The sequence below is a fragment of the Wyeomyia smithii genome, chromosome 3, assembly GCF_029784165.1.
Source record: "Wyeomyia smithii strain HCP4-BCI-WySm-NY-G18 chromosome 3, ASM2978416v1, whole genome shotgun sequence".
Taxonomy (NCBI): Eukaryota; Metazoa; Arthropoda; class Insecta; order Diptera; family Culicidae; genus Wyeomyia; species Wyeomyia smithii.
Window position 1 is genome coordinate 7,910,098 of NC_073696.1, and position 19,655 is coordinate 7,929,752.

The 19,655-nt window shown below is 42.6% G+C and overlaps 2 protein-coding genes across 11 annotated transcripts in view; one reads left to right on the forward strand and one right to left on the reverse strand.

Annotated features, from left to right (window-relative positions):
* The first annotated feature begins 562 nt into the window (after positions 1-562).
* On the forward strand, positions 563-7,029 carry LOC129729404 (tRNA-dihydrouridine(16/17) synthase [NAD(P)(+)]-like). The gene is made up of 5 exons (XM_055687958.1): positions 563-932; positions 5,621-5,816; positions 5,875-6,123; positions 6,188-6,677; positions 6,742-7,029. The coding sequence occupies exons 1-5, from the start codon at positions 563-565 to the stop codon at positions 6,949-6,951; spliced, it is 1,515 nt and encodes a 504-aa protein (XP_055543933.1). The 3' UTR covers positions 6,952-7,029.
* A 3,250-nt stretch (positions 7,030-10,279) lies between these two features.
* LOC129729389 (uncharacterized) overlaps positions 10,280-19,655 on the reverse strand; it is a 47,503-nt gene continuing 38,127 nt past the window's right edge. For 8 of the 10 annotated variants that reach the window (XM_055687929.1, XM_055687930.1, XM_055687928.1 and 5 more), the window contains 6 exons: positions 18,569-18,967; positions 18,153-18,328; positions 16,736-18,042; positions 16,115-16,675; positions 15,236-15,470; positions 10,280-15,166 (listed from right to left, as the gene is read on the reverse strand). In XM_055687929.1, coding sequence (XP_055543904.1) covers positions 10,669-15,166; positions 15,236-15,470; positions 16,115-16,675; positions 16,736-18,042; positions 18,153-18,328; positions 18,569-18,967 — 7,176 coding nt within the window. In that variant the 3' untranslated portion in view covers positions 10,280-10,668. The remainder of the gene's footprint in view (positions 15,167-15,235; positions 15,471-16,114; positions 16,676-16,735; positions 18,043-18,152; positions 18,329-18,568; positions 18,968-19,655) is intronic. The other 2 variants (XM_055687933.1, XM_055687937.1) reach the window with 2 other exon arrangements.

Below are 19,655 nucleotides of genomic sequence, written 5' to 3' on the forward strand. Positions count from 1 at the left end.
AACGTCGCCGCGAGGAACAAACGAAAACGAATCCACCACTTCTAGTCGGAACGAAGTCATCTTCTTCACAGACGATAATGACAGTCTCACCTCCAAAGGAACTTTTCTGGTTATATTTGTCGAGAATTCATCCCAGTGTCAAAACTAAAGCTATTGTCGAGCTCGCTAAAGAGAGTCTACAGTGCAACGAGCCAATTAAAGTAATTCCTTTGTTGAAAAGGAACGCCGACTTGAGCACGATGAACTTCATATCCTTCAAAGTTGGAATGGACAAAAAATACCGCGATATCGCGCTTGACGTGGAAACCTGGCCACGTGGCGTTGTGTTCCTGGAGTTCGACGGCACTAATGCAAAAAACTTCTGGGCACCACAAATTCAAGAAAAGACACCGAATGCTCCCCGCATAGAGGTAACCCCAACAAGCGATCTCTTGCCCCCCAGCACGGAAGTAGGCTCTTCGCAAATGGAAACCTCGTAGACACGAAGACCAACGCATCAACCGATTTTTCACCAGCTACAACCACATTTCTCTGGCCACTGGGACGCACCGACTCTCGAATAATGGTAGCCCCAGACCCCTCCACCGCAGTCGAGCCACTGCCGCCAGCGCTCAACAGTCGTCCCGGTCCTGCGTGTGGAAGTGGGGAACGGGGCTTCCAAGAACTCATCAATGGCAAGTACAAATCTTTTTACGGTAATCATTTTCATCAGCACTGCGCTTCCAGCCCGCTAGAACATGACCCTCGGCCACCAGTCTCCAACACACGGCGTTCTACGGTCGACTCGCTGACAACTCCGGGACGCAACGACTCTAGCATTGTGGAATCCTCCGAACCCCCCACCGCAGTCGTGCCACTGCCGCCAGCGCTCAACAGTCGTCCCGGTCTTGCGTGTGGTAGCGGGGAACGGGGCTTCCAAAATGTTAGTCACGGCAAGTACACTTCCGTTTCTTCCGCATGCACTACTGATCCGCACTACGCTTCCAGATCACAGAGTACCACCGTAAAAAATTATCTGACTGTGTACTACCAGAACGTGCGGGGCCTACGTACCAAAACAAACGAGCTGAGACTGTTGCTTTCCAGTTGTGACTACGATGTCCTAGTCTTCACTGAAACCTGGCTCCGACCAGACATCATTGATTCGGAGTTGTCATCCGACTACTCCTTATTTAGATGTGACCGCAGTGAGCGTACCAGTGAACTATCGCGGGGTGGTGGTGTGCTTATTGCAATCAAAAATAACATCACAAGCACTTTGATCTCACTGCCGAACAGTAGCCATCTTGAGCAGGTTGCTGTTAGGGTCCACCTTCCAAGTCGCTCACTTTACATCTGCTGTATATACTTACGGCCAAATTCCAGTGCTGATGTGTACGCTTCTCACTCTGCAGCAATCGGGGCAATGTCTGATCAGGTCGACAATACTGACGTTATAATGGTGCTAGGGGACTACAACCTCCCACACCTAAGATGGCAATGTGACGCGGATCTGAACGGTTATTTGCCCAGTAATGCATCGTCTGAACAAGAGATAGTACTTACTGAAACACTACTCGCCTGTGGTTTAGTTCAATTGAACAATCTCACAAATGTGAATGGGCGCTGGCTGGACTTGCTCTTCAGTAACATGCCGGATGAAGTCGAAGTAGACGAGCCCCCACACCCGCTGCTACCAGTTGATTGTCATCATAGACCATTCGTTGTATTGCTCGAAGCTCGTTGCGATGTGTTAAAAGCTGCGAATCGACCAGCCGAAGTGGAGCTAAATTTCAGGCGGTGCGATTTTAATGTGCTGAATAATGCTCTTGCCTCTATCGACTGACAACAGCATCTGGTTAACGAATCCGTCGATTTGGATATGTCTACTTTCTATGATAAACTCTTTGAGGTAATCAACACACATGTTCCGCTTGTACGTCGTGCGCCCCACGCATCAACTCGCAGGTCTTGGTGGACTCCCGAACTTCGCCACTCAAGGAACATGCTTCGTAAAATGAGAAAAAGCTTCTTCAAGTCGAAAACCCAAGAAAACCGTAGGGTGCTTCGGAATATGGAAGCTACGTATAAGAATCTTCTTGCTGATACTCACAGGGCGTATTTGCAAAATGTACAACAAAACCTAAGGCAAAATCCGGCCTCTTTCTGGAAATATGTAAAGTCACTTAAGGCTGGCCCTAGAATACCGTCCAGTTTACAACATGCGAGTAAAACCTCAAATACGACTGATGAAGCTGTTGAATTATTTTCCGACTTCTTCCAAAGTGTCTATAGTACATCGTCCCCTGCGATACGTCCCGAATGCTTCCAGAGTGTAAATTCGTATGACATAAGTCTACCAGAAATAAGGTTTTCGATTGGAGAGGTTCGAAAAGCACTGGAAAATGTCGACACCACAAAAGGCGCTGGAGCGGACGGGCTTCCGCCTCTACTTCTCAAAAATTGCGCAGCATCACTGGCTCACCCTGTTTCATGCCTCTTCAACTTATCGCTCTCTTTGAAGGTCTTCCCAACGGCCTGGAAAACCGCACGCATTGTACCGATTCTCAAAACTGGCAATATTCACCACGTCAACAATTATCGTGGCATATCGATACTATGCTCACTTGCGAAGATATTCGAGTCGCTAGTTCATGTCGTGCTATAAAGAGTAGCACGATCGCTTATATCAGAATACCAACACGGGTTTGTGCAACAAAGGTCCATAACCTCCAACCTGATGTGTTATACAAACGCACTATTTCCTGAAATTGAGAACAGAAAACAAGTCGATGCTGTCTACGTCGATTTCTCTAAGGCTTTTGATGTTGTACCACACGATTATGCCCTCGAAAAACTTAAACGTATGGGGTTTCCAGAGCACATCACCGAATGGCTACACTCATACCTCACTAACCGTAAAGCCTCAGTCTGCGTGAACTCCGTGTGTTCCAAAGAGTTCGTCCTCACGTCTGGTGTCCCACAGGGAAGCGTACTGGGTCCGCTTATATTTGTCTTGTTTGTAAACGACATATGCACTAGACTGAAGTCCCAGAAGCAGATGTTTGCTGATGACTCCAAATTCTATAGAGTAGTATCGGCACCTCTGGACTGTCTGGCTTTGCAAGACGACATCAACGAACTTTCGCTATGGTGTTCACAAAATGGCATGAAAATGAACGCAGCGAAGTGCAAAATTGTCTCATTCACAAGACGCTCTGACTCTGTAAACCATACATATTACATCGATGGTAACGTCCTGGAGCGGGTCACTTCTGTTCGCGATCTAGGAGTCACAATAGACTCTAAACTCCGATTTCATGATCATGTCTCAATCATTGCAGCCAAAGCGTTTGCAGTGCTCGGACTCATTCGAAGGCAGTCGCGCCATTTCACTGATGTATACACTCTAAAAACCCTCTTCTGTGCATTGGTTCGGAGCATCCTTGAGTATGCAGTTCAAGTCTGGGCACCATACCAACTAGCGCACGCCGTGAAATTAGAGCGGATACAAAAGCAGTTCATTCGGTATGCTTTACGCCAACTACCGTGGAATGATCCGGTGAATTTACCTGACTACACCGCGCGTTGCATGCTTCTTAATTTAGAAACTCTCGCAGCCCGTCGAATCAAGCTGCAGAGAACGTTTATTTTCGACATAATAGAAAATGTTATTGACTGTCCAGAACTGTTAAGACACATCAATTTTAATGTACCCCCGCGAGCCCTCCGAAGTTATCCCACGATTAATTTACCTTTCCGAAGAACTAGTTACGAACGTGATAGTGCATATAATGCTTGTCTGAAAGCATATAACGATGTCAGTGACCTCCATGAACTGGGTATGACGAAAACGGCTTTTAAAAATAGAATTAGAAATTATAATAAGCTATAATTAGTCTGTCCGATTTTTATTCGAAGACGAGAAACAATAAACAATAAACAATAAATACTCTGACTGGTAACACTTGTTTGCGTCATATAGTGCTTGCTCCGTTTCTGTTCAATGATGTCGAATTTATATGTGCGAACTGAAATTCGGTAGCACTTGAAAACTTCTCTTCTGCACAAAACTTTAAACATATTCAATACAAGTAATGTAACAAACAACCTTATTAAGTTCTACGTCAAACTTGCGGTCGTGGGTTTGCACACAATCCTTGTGATTTTTCTTGGGTCAACCGACTGTCCAATAAAGAAAATCTGAATTAATAAAATTATCGAGCAACACAAGCTTATGATAATTCACTGTAAATAGAACCCTGACAGGTAAAATTCGCAAATCATCATCATTAAATTTAACTATTATTGATACTCCACAACATTATAACTCTCAGATTATGGCTACCGATCCAACCTTGAACTGCAAATTGTGTGGTGGTAATCCAGATAGTTTTAATTTAAAAATTCGTTGGGATAGCCAACACAGCAATATAGTGTTGGCTCGTAACGAAACCAGAGCAGCGAAAAGTCAACATAATGCTACTGACATATCGCTACAACGAGAAAAAATTAATATTCGCTAACTTGGATGCAATATTCATTACCAATGAGTTTGCGATGTTTCGTCGATTTCCGCTGGTGTCATTCTACCTTCCTCAAAAATATCATGTTCATGTGGACAGCGTGATATTGAACGGAGAAAATTTCTGATTTTTTTCCAATTGATATGTAATAAATAACAGTAAAAGCAGTACGAATGATATCATTTACCTTTGTTAGGGATCGTAAGCTACGCTACCCTCATTTATTCTGGACAATCATTCGTTCAACGTTGTCTGTAAGTGAGATTAGGCTTTTTCATGCAGAAAATGTTCAAAATTGGATGATATCAGATATTTTAGATAGAAGCGTCGCATTTTATTGTATTCCAGTAGCTGAGCCGGTAATTCATCAATTCGGCTTTCGAGTGCTGTGCAAGTTGCAGCACAGATCTTTTTTTTCGTTTCGGCCTTCCATTCAAAATGCATAACTACTAGCAAAACTAACGCTGACGAATTTATAATATTATTATAACAAAAATTCTCTATTACACTATTCAAATGATTTGTTTTTTTTTTTTATGAAAAATAGACCATTTAACAAAACAAAAAATACTGAAAAACTTTTATTTCTAAACTTCAATGTTTCTGTATCTTTGTTATCTTGGTAGTTCTCCAATATATGATTTTCCAACAATGAATTAAATGTATAATAAATTTTTGCATAAGCTGGTTTGAAAATTCGGTATGGAAATATTAAACAAATGCAAATAATTGATGAAAATAAATGAAAAATGGTGCAAAAACAGAAGGTAAAATTTATGAGTTATGGCAAAGTATCGAAAACAAATAAACAAAAATCTCCTTTTTGTAGGTATGAAAGCATGCCGACCAATAAGCTATTATATAGTATATTAAAAATACTGTAGAACAACGACAAAATAATTAAAAAAGTACTACGAGTTGATGGAACTATACACACAATAACAATTATGTATATTTTTAGCTTGATTCTCAGCTGGTCTCAATGTACGACGCCAGTTGTCGAAATATTTAGATTGAGTTTTTTCCATTCTATTTTTCTTCATAAATAACTTCTTCACAAATGCTAATACCAATAAACTGTATTACAGAGTGTGTTCGATAATTTTCCATTCCAGTTTCTACCCTTCACAAACATCTCAGCGTTCCGGTGACATGCAAGATCCGTATATTTGAAGATTTGGCTAAAACCATTCGCTACGCTAAAATGCTGCAAGATGCAGGCTGCCAAATGCTAACCGTTCACGGAAGAACTCGCGAACAGAAGGGACCACTAACCGGGGTGGCCGATTGGCGATATGTCAAAACTCTGAGGTACCCAAAGGTGCTGCAGCAGTACTAATGCTGAATAACAATATCCTAACTTTTGCAGAGGGATTTTAAAAATACCGATTCTTTCCAACGGAAACATCATGTCAGTAGACGACATTCATCGCTGTTTGGAAGAAACGGGTGCCAATGGAGTTATGACTGCCGAGGGAAATTTGTTTAATCCATTTCTGTTCGAAGGATTCAACCCTCCTGCTTGGACCGTAGCGTACGAATATCTGGACATTGTGGAAAAATATCCAGCCCCCATCTCCTACGTTCGAGGGCATCTGTTTAAAATCTTTCACCATCTGTAAAGTTCATCGTTTGTTGCCTTTGTTTTCTACCAATTAAACTTATACTTTTTTTCCTTTCAGAATGAACCTTACACCAAACGCTGCATTACGAGAGCAAATGGCAACCTGTCGCAACGTATCAGAGTTTCGAGCCATTGTCGGTCTGCTGGAGGAAAAGTATCTTCCTTTCCACGAAGGTCGACAGGTGTGGACCAATGAAGAGTCTAGTTTACCTGTGTTAGAATCCGAAAGCGAAGCTGCAGCGAATCATCTTAGCTTTAATCTTGCCTTACCACCTTGGCTGTGTCAGCCGTACATCCGTGCACCGCCGGAGGTGCACCGCCAGAAACTAGAGGAAGCCAGTCGGCTGGCGGCCAATCCCGATCGTGAAAAGCGACAATTCTACGACCAGGAAGGAAATGAAATTTCGCGCAAAAAGATGAAAAAGATGCGCCGCGTACAGCGTCGTCCAAACCGGGCGGGTTTGCTTCCGGGTGATCCGGAAAGAGACCCCGGGCGAAGGTTTGATGAAATTTGTAAGAATGCAAAAACCGACTGCACCAATCCGATGGTAAATCCTTTCGTAGCATCCAATGTAACAGAAAGTTTCATTGGCGTATTTTCTTGTTTTACAGGGCTTAAAGTGTGCGTCTCGTTTATGCCGCATTTGCTGTCGAAACCGATGCTTTCACGAGAACCTTGACTGCGTGGGACATAAAATTTTCATTAAGTCCCGTCGTGAAAAGGCGAAAACATTAACTGAAGCGGAAATGCAGCAAGCAAAGGGTAATAACAACAACGATCAGCAGCAGCCCAGCGACGGCGAAATGACGCTCGACAGCTGATGGTGGTTATGCTACAGAAAGCGGAAAAGTTTTCAAATTTTGCACGTTAATTAGCGAATAAACGTTTGATTACCAGTGTGTTGCGGTTTATTATTGCATAGTAAATTGGAAGAAATTATGGTACTATATCCGGTGGAATCTTGACCTTTTGCTATCTGAAGTAGATGACGTATTCGTTGGACGAATACGGTAAATTGTACCCAGAACAGAAAAACTTTTGAACAGAAATAACGAAAAAGATAAGGCTAGGCTGTCATTTCGTTTAAAAAATATGGACTCCTAGATTTTATTTAATAAAATTTAATTTTTGCAAAGTTTTGTCATAGGACTTTTTCTTGCGGCAGATATGCTTTTTCGTTAGTTTAGGTGGTTATAATTTTTATATTTGTACCAAGTAGATATGGGCTCTTTTCTATCGTTTGTTTGGATAAAACGCTTTAACTTTGTTCCCAATTCTTGAGCTCTGCTTCTAGTGCACTTGAAGATACCCCACAGAACGATTCTGGACCAGTAAATTCAAGTGCATTGGCCTTTTATTGCCTCTCATCTTCGAATATCTCTAGCTTGTTCAGTTCAAAATTCTTCAGGTTGATGTTTTTTTTTTTTTTTTAATACACTTTATCCCGATTCTTATTGATAGTAGATTCAACATTGCATCCATTGGAGAATTTCCCATTCTATTGATTTAATTGCACGCCAAGCTATGCCGAGCTTGTTTTGAACTTATTTTTCTTTTATCTTAGTTCTCGTACTAGCGGTTTTAATTTTTAGATTCGATAGCTTAATTTTAAGAGAATGGAATTATAGCAGTTCTAGAAAAAAATGTTCAGGCCTTATTGTTTACCGATTTTGTTAACACGAGAAACAACTGGTGCAATCATTGTTATGTTCGAGATGAATCAATCGAAAACAAAAATATTTTCTGAGTCAAGGAAAAGTTTTTTGCTATTAAATGTGTTTTTTCCTGAGTAATACCCGAAAACCTAACAACCGATTACGCACCTCCACAGCGTAAACAGCCATTTGGAAACCCCCATAATAGGGCAAACTATACCGAATATTTCACTGGTCAACAAAGGTGTGTCCTAAAGCTCAAACTATAATAAAATGAAAGATTATAGGTTTTGAGCCATTTCTGTGAATTTTGGTGCCTCCAGCCACCGAAATTTTTTTAAAAACTTAAATGAGTTTTCTCCTAAACATAACGCTGAAGCGCTTCCCCGACGGGCAATTACTATGCGACATTTTTACGTAAGTTGACGCATTTCTACACTGGTTAGAGGCACCAAATTTCACAGGAATGATTAGAAATCAACCTTTCTAGGGCAGCTATTTCGAGCTTCAGGGCACCGTTTTTTTTTTTTGCTTTTGTGACAGTATTATTCAGCAACAAAAAAGGGCAAGACATTCTTGCTTCTATCATTAGTTTTTCAACTTTTTTTGTAACTTTCCTGCGAAAACAACAGTAAACAAACTTACCTTTATTGATGCAGTAAAACTATATATTACGCAACTACTGGATTTTAACAATAGAAAGCACGTTCTCGACAGAAAACATTCTGATTCTCAGATTCTGATAATCCCTGAAAAGCATGGCCTACGCCGTCGAAACTGCTTCAAAATGTGATATTAAAACAAGCAAAATCATTGCATTTGGTACTGGCAACCCTTTGATGGGCTTGTTTTAACAAACATTACGTTCGGATATGAATGAATTTCTCAAGAAAAAAACAACATTTGTTATAATTTTCATTATTTATATTTTTTTGCTGATTTTTTTTATTCATAATTGTCACGTGAGTTTTTCTTGCTAGTTATAATATTTATACTTTTTTGTAAACTTTGTATTGGAGATAAATTACTATTACTTCTAAATTTCACTTTCTTCCCTCTGTTTTGTTGCTGTTTACATTTCGGTCTCAAAAGCAGTCATTATTTAACCCACTTTTTACTCGTCGAAGACTCTACCGGAGAGTGTTACGTTGTTTCTCGAGTGGAACTGAAACGGAAACTGCCAGTTTCACAACTGACCCCCCATGGCCACCAGGAGAGCAGTCACGAATTAGGATGTTGTTACTGGCCGTTCCGTCCGTTTTCCTTCGTACATCAGTTGCTTCCCATCGTGTATTATGCCACCATTTTAATTTTGTATCTAGAAATCTGTGTAAAGTTTTATTTGCGATGAACACACCCGCCAGTCGTGTTATGTGTGTGTGTATCTGGTTTATGATCCTATTAGTGAGAATGTATTTGGGATTAGGGTAGGGTGATGAAACAAGATAATCAGAAGTTTTCTTTAACACCGATAGCTAGTGACTTACTGACTTTAATCGAATTGCTAGAGAACTATTCGTTATCAATCATCGCCAAAAACTATACTTTCTGATTAGGTGAGTGTTCCTTTTACGGAAAACTAAACTTTTCTAGTGAAGATTTTTAAATTTCAGTCTATCTCGTTTGTTCATTCATCTAGCTCAGCATTCCTAATGTGTTTCCTCTGTCTTTCAATGAGAAAACACTCTTTACAAAGGAGACATGTTAGCTTTCTACGCAGCCTTTAACGCTGCTAGTTTATGTCACAGATTTACAAGCGATGTTTCTAAAACAAATAACCAAATATGTGTACACAGCTTAAACGATGTCCTTTCTTGTTTTGATGGATCACGTTTCTGTTTTCTTTTCTTATGCGTGTTCATACACGAAAAATAATTAAAGACAGGTTATTTCATTTTGTGTTCTTTTGCCCTTTTTTCCATTTTTATTTCGTACCGTTCGTTAGATTTTTTTTTTATTTCGATTTTTTATCGAGATTAGTCGTCAATTTCTCTACAGTCAAGTAAGGACCTATGATTTAAATTTTACTATATACAGTGTTCCAAAATAACGAGAAACTGAGAATAAATTAGTTTGATTTAACACTATGCGCTATTTAGTTAAGCTAAACACTTACTCACAAGTCTGCTTGACGTTACTATTTATAAGTTTGCATAGTTGTATGTTATTTTTAAAGGGATGGGGAATCGCTATGTTCGCCTTTCACCCCGCTTGCTCTGCCCAGTTGGCAATTGAACATGCAGCAGATATTTTTTCTTGATCTATTATCTTACCAAATAGTACAATAGAGTGTGATTTTTCGTTCACTTCGAAACGATTCCGATTGCGACCTAATGAAAAAAACAAAAACTTTTTTTTCGAATTTTACCTACAACTCCGACAGTTTATAAATTTACACAGTTTTTACTTTAAAATTTTGTTTTCTTAGTAGTCTACCTTATTACCTCTACAATGCTAGGGACATATGATTATAGTACACATATAACAGCGTTGCTTGTTTTTTTTTGTTTCTCTGAGAAGCTAACGGTTTTGAAATTGATGAAGTTGCTGTTTGCTTACTTAGTTCAGCAAGAGAAAGAAAAATGGCCGGTCTTGAAAATAATCCCCCACCGATGTTAACAGCAATTGCAACATCAGATCATCCTCAAAAGCAGTTTTTCTCTACAGCTTCCTTAATTTCAAAAGCATTTGATTCCACGTCATTGTTTTCATGTTTTTAATTTTGTCTGTACGTGCCTTTTGTTTGTATTTCTTGATCAGCCTTACGGCTTCGTATTTCAATAGCTTTCTTAATATCAACCGCCTAAAACTGCCTATACGAAATACGTGAACAAAATATTAACTTTCAACCTAAAATTATAAGCGTCATTTACTCATTTTTAGTCAAATTGGTTGCTGCTCGTCACGCTGTTCTGCACTCTGTTCCTGATCTTTGGACAGATTCAAAGAACCTTCGGACTGAGCGGCAGCAGCCGCCGCAGCTGCAGCAGCCTTTGCTTCCGCAGCCATTCGAGCCGCTGCTGCTGCCGCCTGTCGGCCAGCGCTGGACCGTAATTCTCTTTTCCTCTCCGGTACTCCCAGTGCCGCGGATGAATCCAAATCGTCCCCGCTGCGGCGTCGTTTCGATCGGGTTGTCCGCCGTCCACCACCACCCGTGGAGGGAGTAGTCGGCGGTGCGCTGCTTGATTCTCCACCCGACGAATTGGCTGCGTCAGTGCTGGAACGAGTTGACTTTCGCGTCGGTGCCGCTGACGATGATGCCGAGTCGGGAGTTTTTTCTAAATCTGATTTACTCGATTCTTCTTGCGAATGAAGTTGAGATTGCTGTTCACCAGTGCTGTGATGACCTCGTCTCGAGGCGCGCCGTTCGTGCCTTTCGAGGTCTTCCATCTGCTGATGTTGATCTTGTTGGTCTGTGCTCATTTGGGACATGTTATGTTCGTGGTGTTGAGACTCCTCAGCCGCATCCTGTGCACGTTCTGTCGAAACGGTAGAATCTTCCTGCTGCGCGGCAGTTGCATGATGTACGAACTCGTCCGCCTGTTCGGGTGCAACCTTTTCCAGTTCTTGCCGTTTCATTACACGCTCGGATTCTTCTCGTTCTCGACGCCGTTTATGCCGAAGCTCGCGAGCGTGTGCCTGCTCTTGCTCGTGTTCTAACTGTTGCTGTTGTTGTTCTTCTATTAATTTCTTCTGCTCCGCTATTCGCTGTTGTTCCAGCAAACGTTGCACTTCTTGGGCTTCCTGCAATTTTTTCATCTGTTCTTGCTGTAGTAGCTTTTGTTTTTGTTTCAAAAGCATGATCTGTTTCTGCGGATCATCTTCATCGCTCAAAACGTTGCCTGACTTGGACAGCTTAGAGGGGGCAATCAGATCCTCCAGGTCCATCTCTTGGTTATGGGCGGTGTCTACGACAGTCACCGATGCAGACGGTGTTGTTGAACTGGACGAACTTCCCGTTGCAGTTGAGAGATTTTGAGGAACAACAGACGATACCGTAGTCGATGTCACTGTTGCAGAAACAGAGGTCATTGAGCCACGGCTCAAATCCGCTGCTACATCTGTCGATCTTAGACTTCTTTCACTTCTATCTGCACGTTCAGCACGCTCCAACCGTTCGGCTCGTTCCGTCCGTTCGCTACGATCCCGCTCTCGTTCGCGATCCTTTTCACGGTCTCCCATGCTACTTGTCGAAGACGTGGATAATGCAGCAGGACTTTTAGCACTGAGATTCAACGATCCACTAGAAGAAGCACCAGGCATTCCGATAGGCGATGCTAAAGAAATTGTTGTTTGCGATGGCAGTGACGCTGCTATGCTTGATGCTGCCACTGGTGTCAACGTGACCTTATCCAAGCTGGCCAGAGAATCTGTCGAAGACCTCGTTCGAGGACTCTTCATTTCCTCCTGTGATGTGGCACCCAGCATTAATGTTTTTGGATCTAATTTCGACAGATGATGTTGTAACTGTTGCGCTTGCTGTTGCTGAAGGTCATGTCGAGACGAGGATGAGGTTCTCTTCGAATCAGGTGTCGAGGACGTTGATGATGAGGAAGTCGGAATTAGCGAGATTGCAGGACCGACACCCAAACTTCTAGCTAGTAGTTCTATTGGATTTTTGCTCAACTGATCAAATGCCTCCTTCAGCTCTTGTTCGCGCGATTTTTTAGAAGCAGAGGAAGGTGATGATGATGATCCAGTACCTGCAGCTGCCGCATTTGCTGATAACGCGTGGGCAGTCATTTCGGCTAGCAATGCCTGACTAAATTCCGGAGGCAGTGGTAATTGCAGATCTTTTGCACTCATGGCAGCAGCCGCCGCCGCCGCTGCTGCTGACGCGTTCGCAGCGGCCGTGGCAGCGGCACTACTGCTACTGCTGCTTTTTGATGACGAACCATGCCCAGACGATGATGAAGATGACATTCCTGGCATTTTTCCAGTGGTAAATGCTTGGATTGCCGCTAGTTCCGAAGGAAACGCTCCTTGCTGAAGTTGTTCCAACAGCTTTCTCCTTTCGCGTTCGATCTTCTCAAATGCCTGTTTGTTTGCTTGTTGGGCAGCTGCACTTTCCCGTGCACGCTTATCGGAAGAACTAGAACTGCTTCCTCTTAAACTTTGCGTGATATCCATGCCGGCCGAACGAGTTAACGAATCCAACATATGTTTATCATGTGGTAGCAAAAGTTGTTGTAACTGTGCCGCTTCCAGAGCAGCCTGCTGTGCTGCTGCCTGTTGACTTGTTAGGCTAGAGCTTCTGCTTGATTTACTGCTTGGCGAAGAAGCAGATTGCTGGCTGCCTCCGCCCATTCCTCGAGAACTGCTTTGTTTTGATTGAGATTGTCGTGACGTTGTTGTAGATGATGAAGTACTCGTTGAGGCTCCACTTGTTCCCAATCTTCCGGCTCCAGGCATTCCATATGGATTTAATCCTCCTAACCCAAGCGGTGTGTACAGCAAGCTTGGATTGGGGAAGAAAAATGGAAACTGGCTATTAGCCGCTGCAGCCGCTGCTGCTGCGGCTGCAGCTTGTTGTTGGTTTGAGTTCTTGCTAGAACTCTGCTGGGAGCTAGATGAACTACTAGTGCCAGCATCATTCACCGATTTACGCGATTTGCTTGCATTACCGCTACCCTTCGTTGGAGTACCACCTGTCGCTGCAGCTAAAGCTGCTGTAGGATCTATTCCGGCCGCCGCCATCATAGCTGCTAGACCTTGTGCATCCATACCAGATAAACCAGGCAAACCAGCCAAACTGGCAAATAAGCTCATGTTGTTCAAATTACCCAATCCACCAAGACCAGCCAGGCTAGGCATTCCGCCGAACGGCATTAGCAGTGGGTTAGTTTTCGGGTCGAAGTTACCCAAACCGGAGAGACTGGATAGTAAATTCGGATTGAGTCCTGCAAGACCAGGAAATTGCATGTTGGCTGCATTACTACTGCTGTGCTTCTTTGACGATGATGCACTAGATTGCTGCTGGCTACCACTACTAGCGCTGCTTCCATATTGACTACCTTGGGCCCCCATTGACGACGATGCGGAAGCCGATGCACGCATTTGCTTGGCGGCAGCTGATGGACTTCCCGAGTCCGATTGTGACGACTTTGATGACCCCGGCAGTGTTATTGACTCGGCCCATTTTGGATCGATCTCATATGCTGGATTATCCGCCAACCATTGGGTTAGCCGCTTTAGTTGAGGGGCTTTGTTTCCAGTCAATCTTTTACCATTAATTTTGTTGATAACAGATACGTATTCTTCACCAGTTAAATTATTCCAATTGAAGGCAGCTGATTTACTATCTGCCTGTTGCTGCTGTTGTTGTTGCTGTTGCTGATGCTGCTGCTGTTGCTGCTGCAATTGTTGTGCATGGTGATGTGCTTGTTGTTGTTGCTGGAGACTGTTAGAATTTCGAGTCGATCTCGAAGAAGTCGGCGTCGTTGCTTGAGATTGCGAAGTTGAAGAAGATGATCGTCTTGAAGATCGGGTAAGATAATCTAAGCTCATAGCGTGCTCGGTCAAAGCTGCCGTTTGTTCTGCTAGCCACTTATTGACCTTAGCTTCGTGCGAAGAACCATACTGGCCTAGCTTAGAGCTTAGTTCTGCGGCTTGCTTCATATCAGCCAACATTGCCTCATAAGCTTTCCGTTGTGGTGAATTAGCCGGAAGCGTTTGAATCATTTTTTGTTGTTGTTTCAAATAGGCCGCCTGTTCTGCCTGAGCGAACAGAGCACTTAAACTGTCTTTCGAGGATAAAGCACCCATACCTGACATGTTCTGCAATGCTGCTAGCCCACTGCTGGAACTGGAGCTTGAAGAGCCTTGACCACCACTTCCGCTTTTAGATGTTCCCGGAACACTAGTGACTGTGATGGTAAACGGTTTCTGTGGAGGTTGTTGGCTTACTGATGATGGAGCACTAGCTGGAGTAACAGACACACTTGGCGGAATTTGCGGCTTTTTCATGGAACTGCCAGAGAAGCTTCCACCCGGAGGTGTTGGATCTCCAAATATCGACTTCTGTTCTTTGGCAGCCGATAAACCTAACACAATTTCGTCCAATTTACGTCGTTTTTTCTCTTTACCAAGCGGAGGTTCCTCTATTGGAACACTGACGTTATTCTTTTTCATCAATTTCGACAGCATATCATTAAGTTTGCCTTTGCCCGCGGCAGCTGCCGCTGCAACCGCTGCTGAAGGTGAGGGCATGGATGAACTGCCACCTCCAGCGTTTGTGATACTAATACTGGTAGATGATAATCCACGGACACCGCCGCTTCCATCCATACCCTTTTTCTTGCTGATTGAGAAGTCTTGCACTTCACTCAAATCCATAGGACTTTTTAATATGTCCGCCATATTCACCTTCGGAAGTGCATAACTGAAATTAAACAAGAATAATGATATAGCTAACTAATCAACTTCTCCTTACGACCACAATACTGCTTACCTGGAAGATAAATCAATTGGTGTCAAAGTACTGGAAGTTCCAGGAATCAGAGTCGGTTTTGAATATGACATTTGATTCCTGGGGCCATGCTGGTGAGCGGGTGGTGGTTGCAATACATTCGAACCGCTGGAAGCAGAGCTACCACGACGGGCGTCAACAATTTCATCGTCATTCCAGGAAAGACCACCGGACGATTGCAATGGAGGTGGCTGTGCTTTTGGGCTTGACGTTGACACTACAAATAGAGTTAGTTTGCGTTAGATCTACAGCTCGGCATATTTAGAACGGCATCACTAGTTCAGTATTACGACAAAAGCCGATCCGAATACAGAATGGAAACGGGTTTGATTTAATTTAGCTCAACTTTTGCCTCTATTACTGTTAGAATACGCTATAGTTTACATATACGACATCGATTAAATTTCGGTTCTCACATAACAAAAAGCGACTAATTTGGAATTTAGGTCAAACGCGTACAGAGAAAAAATTGCTGCGAGCTTACACCACACTGAATATAGTAATATTTCTTATTCGTCAATCGCCGTTATGGCTTCAATACTAATTGTTTGGTTTTGTTGAATCTATAATTATGGTTGAGATGTAAGATAATCTAAAGGTGAAAGATTTTAAACTCTGTGGGATCTAGATGATCAATATGTAGTTGATTACAGAGCTGCGGGGATCAGTATTTGTTTCGAATGTTGCCGGAAATAAGGTATTTTATTTAATTACACTATCATTGCCAACCAAACTTATTATTCATACTTCTTCAATGTACTTAAGCTCGCCAAAAATCTTAATAATTCAATTTTTGCAGTGAAATTAAAGTATATAAAACAAAAAACAAACAAAAATAGTAAGCCAATTGATTATGTTTACCTGGACTTTGAGTATTATTCAACAAAGCATGCAATTTGGCCCTTTCAGTTTCAACATCAATAGCAATGTGTCTCTTTCGTTTCTTACTTGACGAGAGCGAAACACCGGCGGCTGCAGCAGCGGCCGCAGCAGCTGCAGCTGCTATCTGACTCTGACTCATGCCCTGAGGACCGCCGACCCCGGACCCGCTACCACTACCCCCGAGACCAACAGCGGACAGGGCAGCCTGCGCTGCAGCGGCTGCCGATTGTGCGGACAATGCTGCTTGGCTTATTTGTTTCGCTCCAGCATGGTCAGTAGTGATTGTTATCACATCCGGTGTGCTCGAAGTTGATCGTCTTGGATCTCCGTCCAACGGAATGATTCTCTTGATCGTTTCGTGCAAGGGGATGTCTAGGTCAATTCCCAGACAACCTGTGTAAGCGGAGTATGACTTTCCTACGGGCCATTCACTATGCTCAATGCAATATATGATATGACCGACCCGTCGCTCCAAAGCGAAATCACGGAACCACTTAACTATCATCGATGTATCGATCATAGTTGCAAATTTGCTGATATCTGCGAAATAATCATTATTAGTAACTTCTACACACACATACGCTTTATTAATCGACTCACTCTTAAAATCCTCTTTGGAAACGCTATTGTCCAGTTGCTTCAATTTCATCAGCGGTTGGAATACCTCCAGATCAGGAAAACGTGCTTTCAATTCTGCTGCTTGTTTGGAACACTTTTCTTCTTCACTCAAAACCTTTGGCTTTACTTCAGTAATTTTCTGTTCATCCAAAATGATCACATCTGGGGAGGATTCTCGCTCCATTTCAGATTTACCTGCTTCAGATTCTTCTTTTTGTGCTTCACTGGAAGATTCTGGCTTTTCAGTTGCTTCCACAGAATCGGTGATTGGTGCCGATTTTTCGCCTGTTTCGGTGACATCTTTTTCGCTTGATGTATCCTTGGGATCAGATTCTTTTTCTTGATCCTTGGGATCAGAATCCATGTCTTCTTTTTCGCATTTCTTCTCATCATCAACCTCCATTGATTCCACAGTATCATTCTCGGTTTTTCGAACTACGTCGAGCGCAGACGATCCTTTATCTGTCTCTGTTTTCGTATTGGTCGAAGCCGCGGCCGTGTTTGGATCATTCTCTTCCTTGGTTTTGTCATCGTCCTTCATGGCTTCCTCTGCTTCATCCTCATTGCTTTCAGTTTTGACATCAGAATTGCGTTCATCAGGTTTTTCTACTTCAACCTTCGCTTCTTCCGTTTCTGATTTGACACTTTCCTGTTTCACTGCTTGCTCTTTTTCAATGGCTTCGCCATCTTCATCGAGGGCTTTTTGGTTCTGTGCAACTTCATCCACTGTCGATGATTCTTTCTTTATTGGTAGCTTTTCGATTTTCAACGAACCATCGCCTTTTTCCAACTTAACAGACATTTCCGACTTTTCGGACGCTTCCTCTTTAGCAGCTTGCATTTTCATAAGTTGCTGATTTTGCAACTGAATCTGCATTTCCAGATGCTGCAGGTATTTTTTCGCTGATTCATAAAATGGAAACTCCGGATCCGCCAGAATCAGCTGTTCAGACCGATATATGCCGTACTTCAGCACCGCTCGTAAAAGTTCCCGATCGTGTTTACCCGAGATCCACCAATCTGGTGTGTCCAGATTGTTTTCACACAGCTTAATGTTCTCGTCCAACTTCGGATGTTTAATAATTTCACGTGCCTTCGAGAGCAACTCCAATCGATCCAGAATCAACTTGGCATGATCCTCGGTTACATCATCCACAAGTCCTTCCAGGTTCTTTTCGTCCTCGTTCAGTTTAACGCCGGCCTGGCGTTTACACATTGCGATGAATACCTTGTAGAAGTCACTCAAATTTTCGTCTGACTTTTTGTCTAACTTAGCGAAAGCTTTGAATCTGGAAATTCACGAAAAAGACTCGTTTATGTTGGGAAAAAATAAGAAACAAGAGATAGGACAACAACGGGGTCTGTGGAATGTAACCTGAAATATGATAAAAGTACGAACCTTGACCAGTCAGGGGTCGGAACTGCTGTGTTGGATAGAAGATCAATTCCATATCCAGTGAGAACTCGAATAAACTCGTTCTCTTCACGTCGGGTCCACTTTTTCGGTATCTGCTCCAGGCGCAAGCGTTCCCGTTCGCGCATAACCTGCTCGGTTTTTTCTCGACGCTCCATTTTCTAAAACAAATTTCTGGTTAATCATCTGGCGGTCACTTGATACTGTTTGTGTAAGTTTAAGTAATAAAACCATCAAACGAAGTAAAAATTTAAAGGAACAAAACAACAACCAAAAGATTAAACTAGTACCAGTACTAAACAAATAGTAAATAAACTAAAAATACTTCAACCAATTACGAAACGAAACGAGATAGACACTAAAAGAGTAACAATGGTCCGATCCCACCATTTCATACTAACCAAGTACATGGCCAACTTCTGTAAATCGAGATTGGCCAACTGCGAAGCATCGGCCGGATTTAGACCCAATCCCAGACTTAGCATGAGACTGAAGTCGGCAGCCGTTGGCATGCCACCAGTTGGGGCAACTCCACTCGATACTTGCTGCTGTTGGCTCTTACTTAGTCCACTAGTGCCGGCATATGACGTAGACGCATTACCCATGCTGCCATGCCCTGACATCAGGCTTTGCTGCTGTTGCTGGCTTAACTGTTGCGCTGTCAGAGCACCAGATTGAGATTGCTGATGTTGTGATACTAGGCTACCGCTTAGTAAAGGTCCTTGTGTGGAGGATTGAGTTGATGGTGAAGAGGATGTTTGGCCACCCATGGCCGATACCGATGGAACGATTGCCTGAAGCTGCGTTTGACGAGCGATGCGAGATACACACGGAACGCATTGACGGAAAAGGTTGTAAAGGAGATTTTGTTTGTCATTTGTTTTATAGTTGTTTATGAGATTATGAGCTCGAGTAATGAATGACACGCGATGGAATTTAAATGAGGAGTGAACGATGGGGGCGAGTAACAAATAATTCAGAGCATATTGAGAACTGTTCAATTAAACGAAAACGAAAAGAATATGTAAATGGTTACACCAGGCGAGGTTCAACGCTAATTTTGGTTTAGGATTGAGTCAGACCAAGCGTAAGTGGAATAAAATAAGAGCCATGCTGTTTTAAGCAAATCCAGAACAGAGAAATCATTTATCGTGCCTGTCGCACTGATAAAACTGACGCTTTTGCTTGGCGGAATTTCCTGATTTTCTATGCGGATGTTGAACATTGCAATACAAATTATGTTCGGATTAATAACAAGTGTTTCTATCTGGTGGTTGAAAATTATTAGTAACTATACGATATGTTACGTTAGCAAGTGATACTGTACGCACTTGTTCAAATGCTACTAGGAGTGCTTACCAATTGTGTGCTAATGTGCTTTAGGAATTTGCCGATACAGCAATTATCTAACAATACAACACAATAGGGCCTGCGTATGTCTCATAATTTCAAATCCAATATAAAACTACAGGACAAAATACAAACATA

Coding starts and splice junctions, on each gene's coding strand:
- LOC129729404 (XM_055687958.1), top strand. CDS start 563: ATGGTAGCCCCAGACCCCTCCACCGCAGTCGAGCCACTGCCGCCAGCG. Junction 5,817..5,874: donor CGATATGTCAAAACTCTGAG/GTACCCAAAGGT, acceptor TAACTTTTGCAG/AGGGATTTTAAAAATACCGA. Junction 6,678..6,741: donor CCGACTGCACCAATCCGATG/GTAAATCCTTTC, acceptor CTTGTTTTACAG/GGCTTAAAGTGTGCGTCTCG.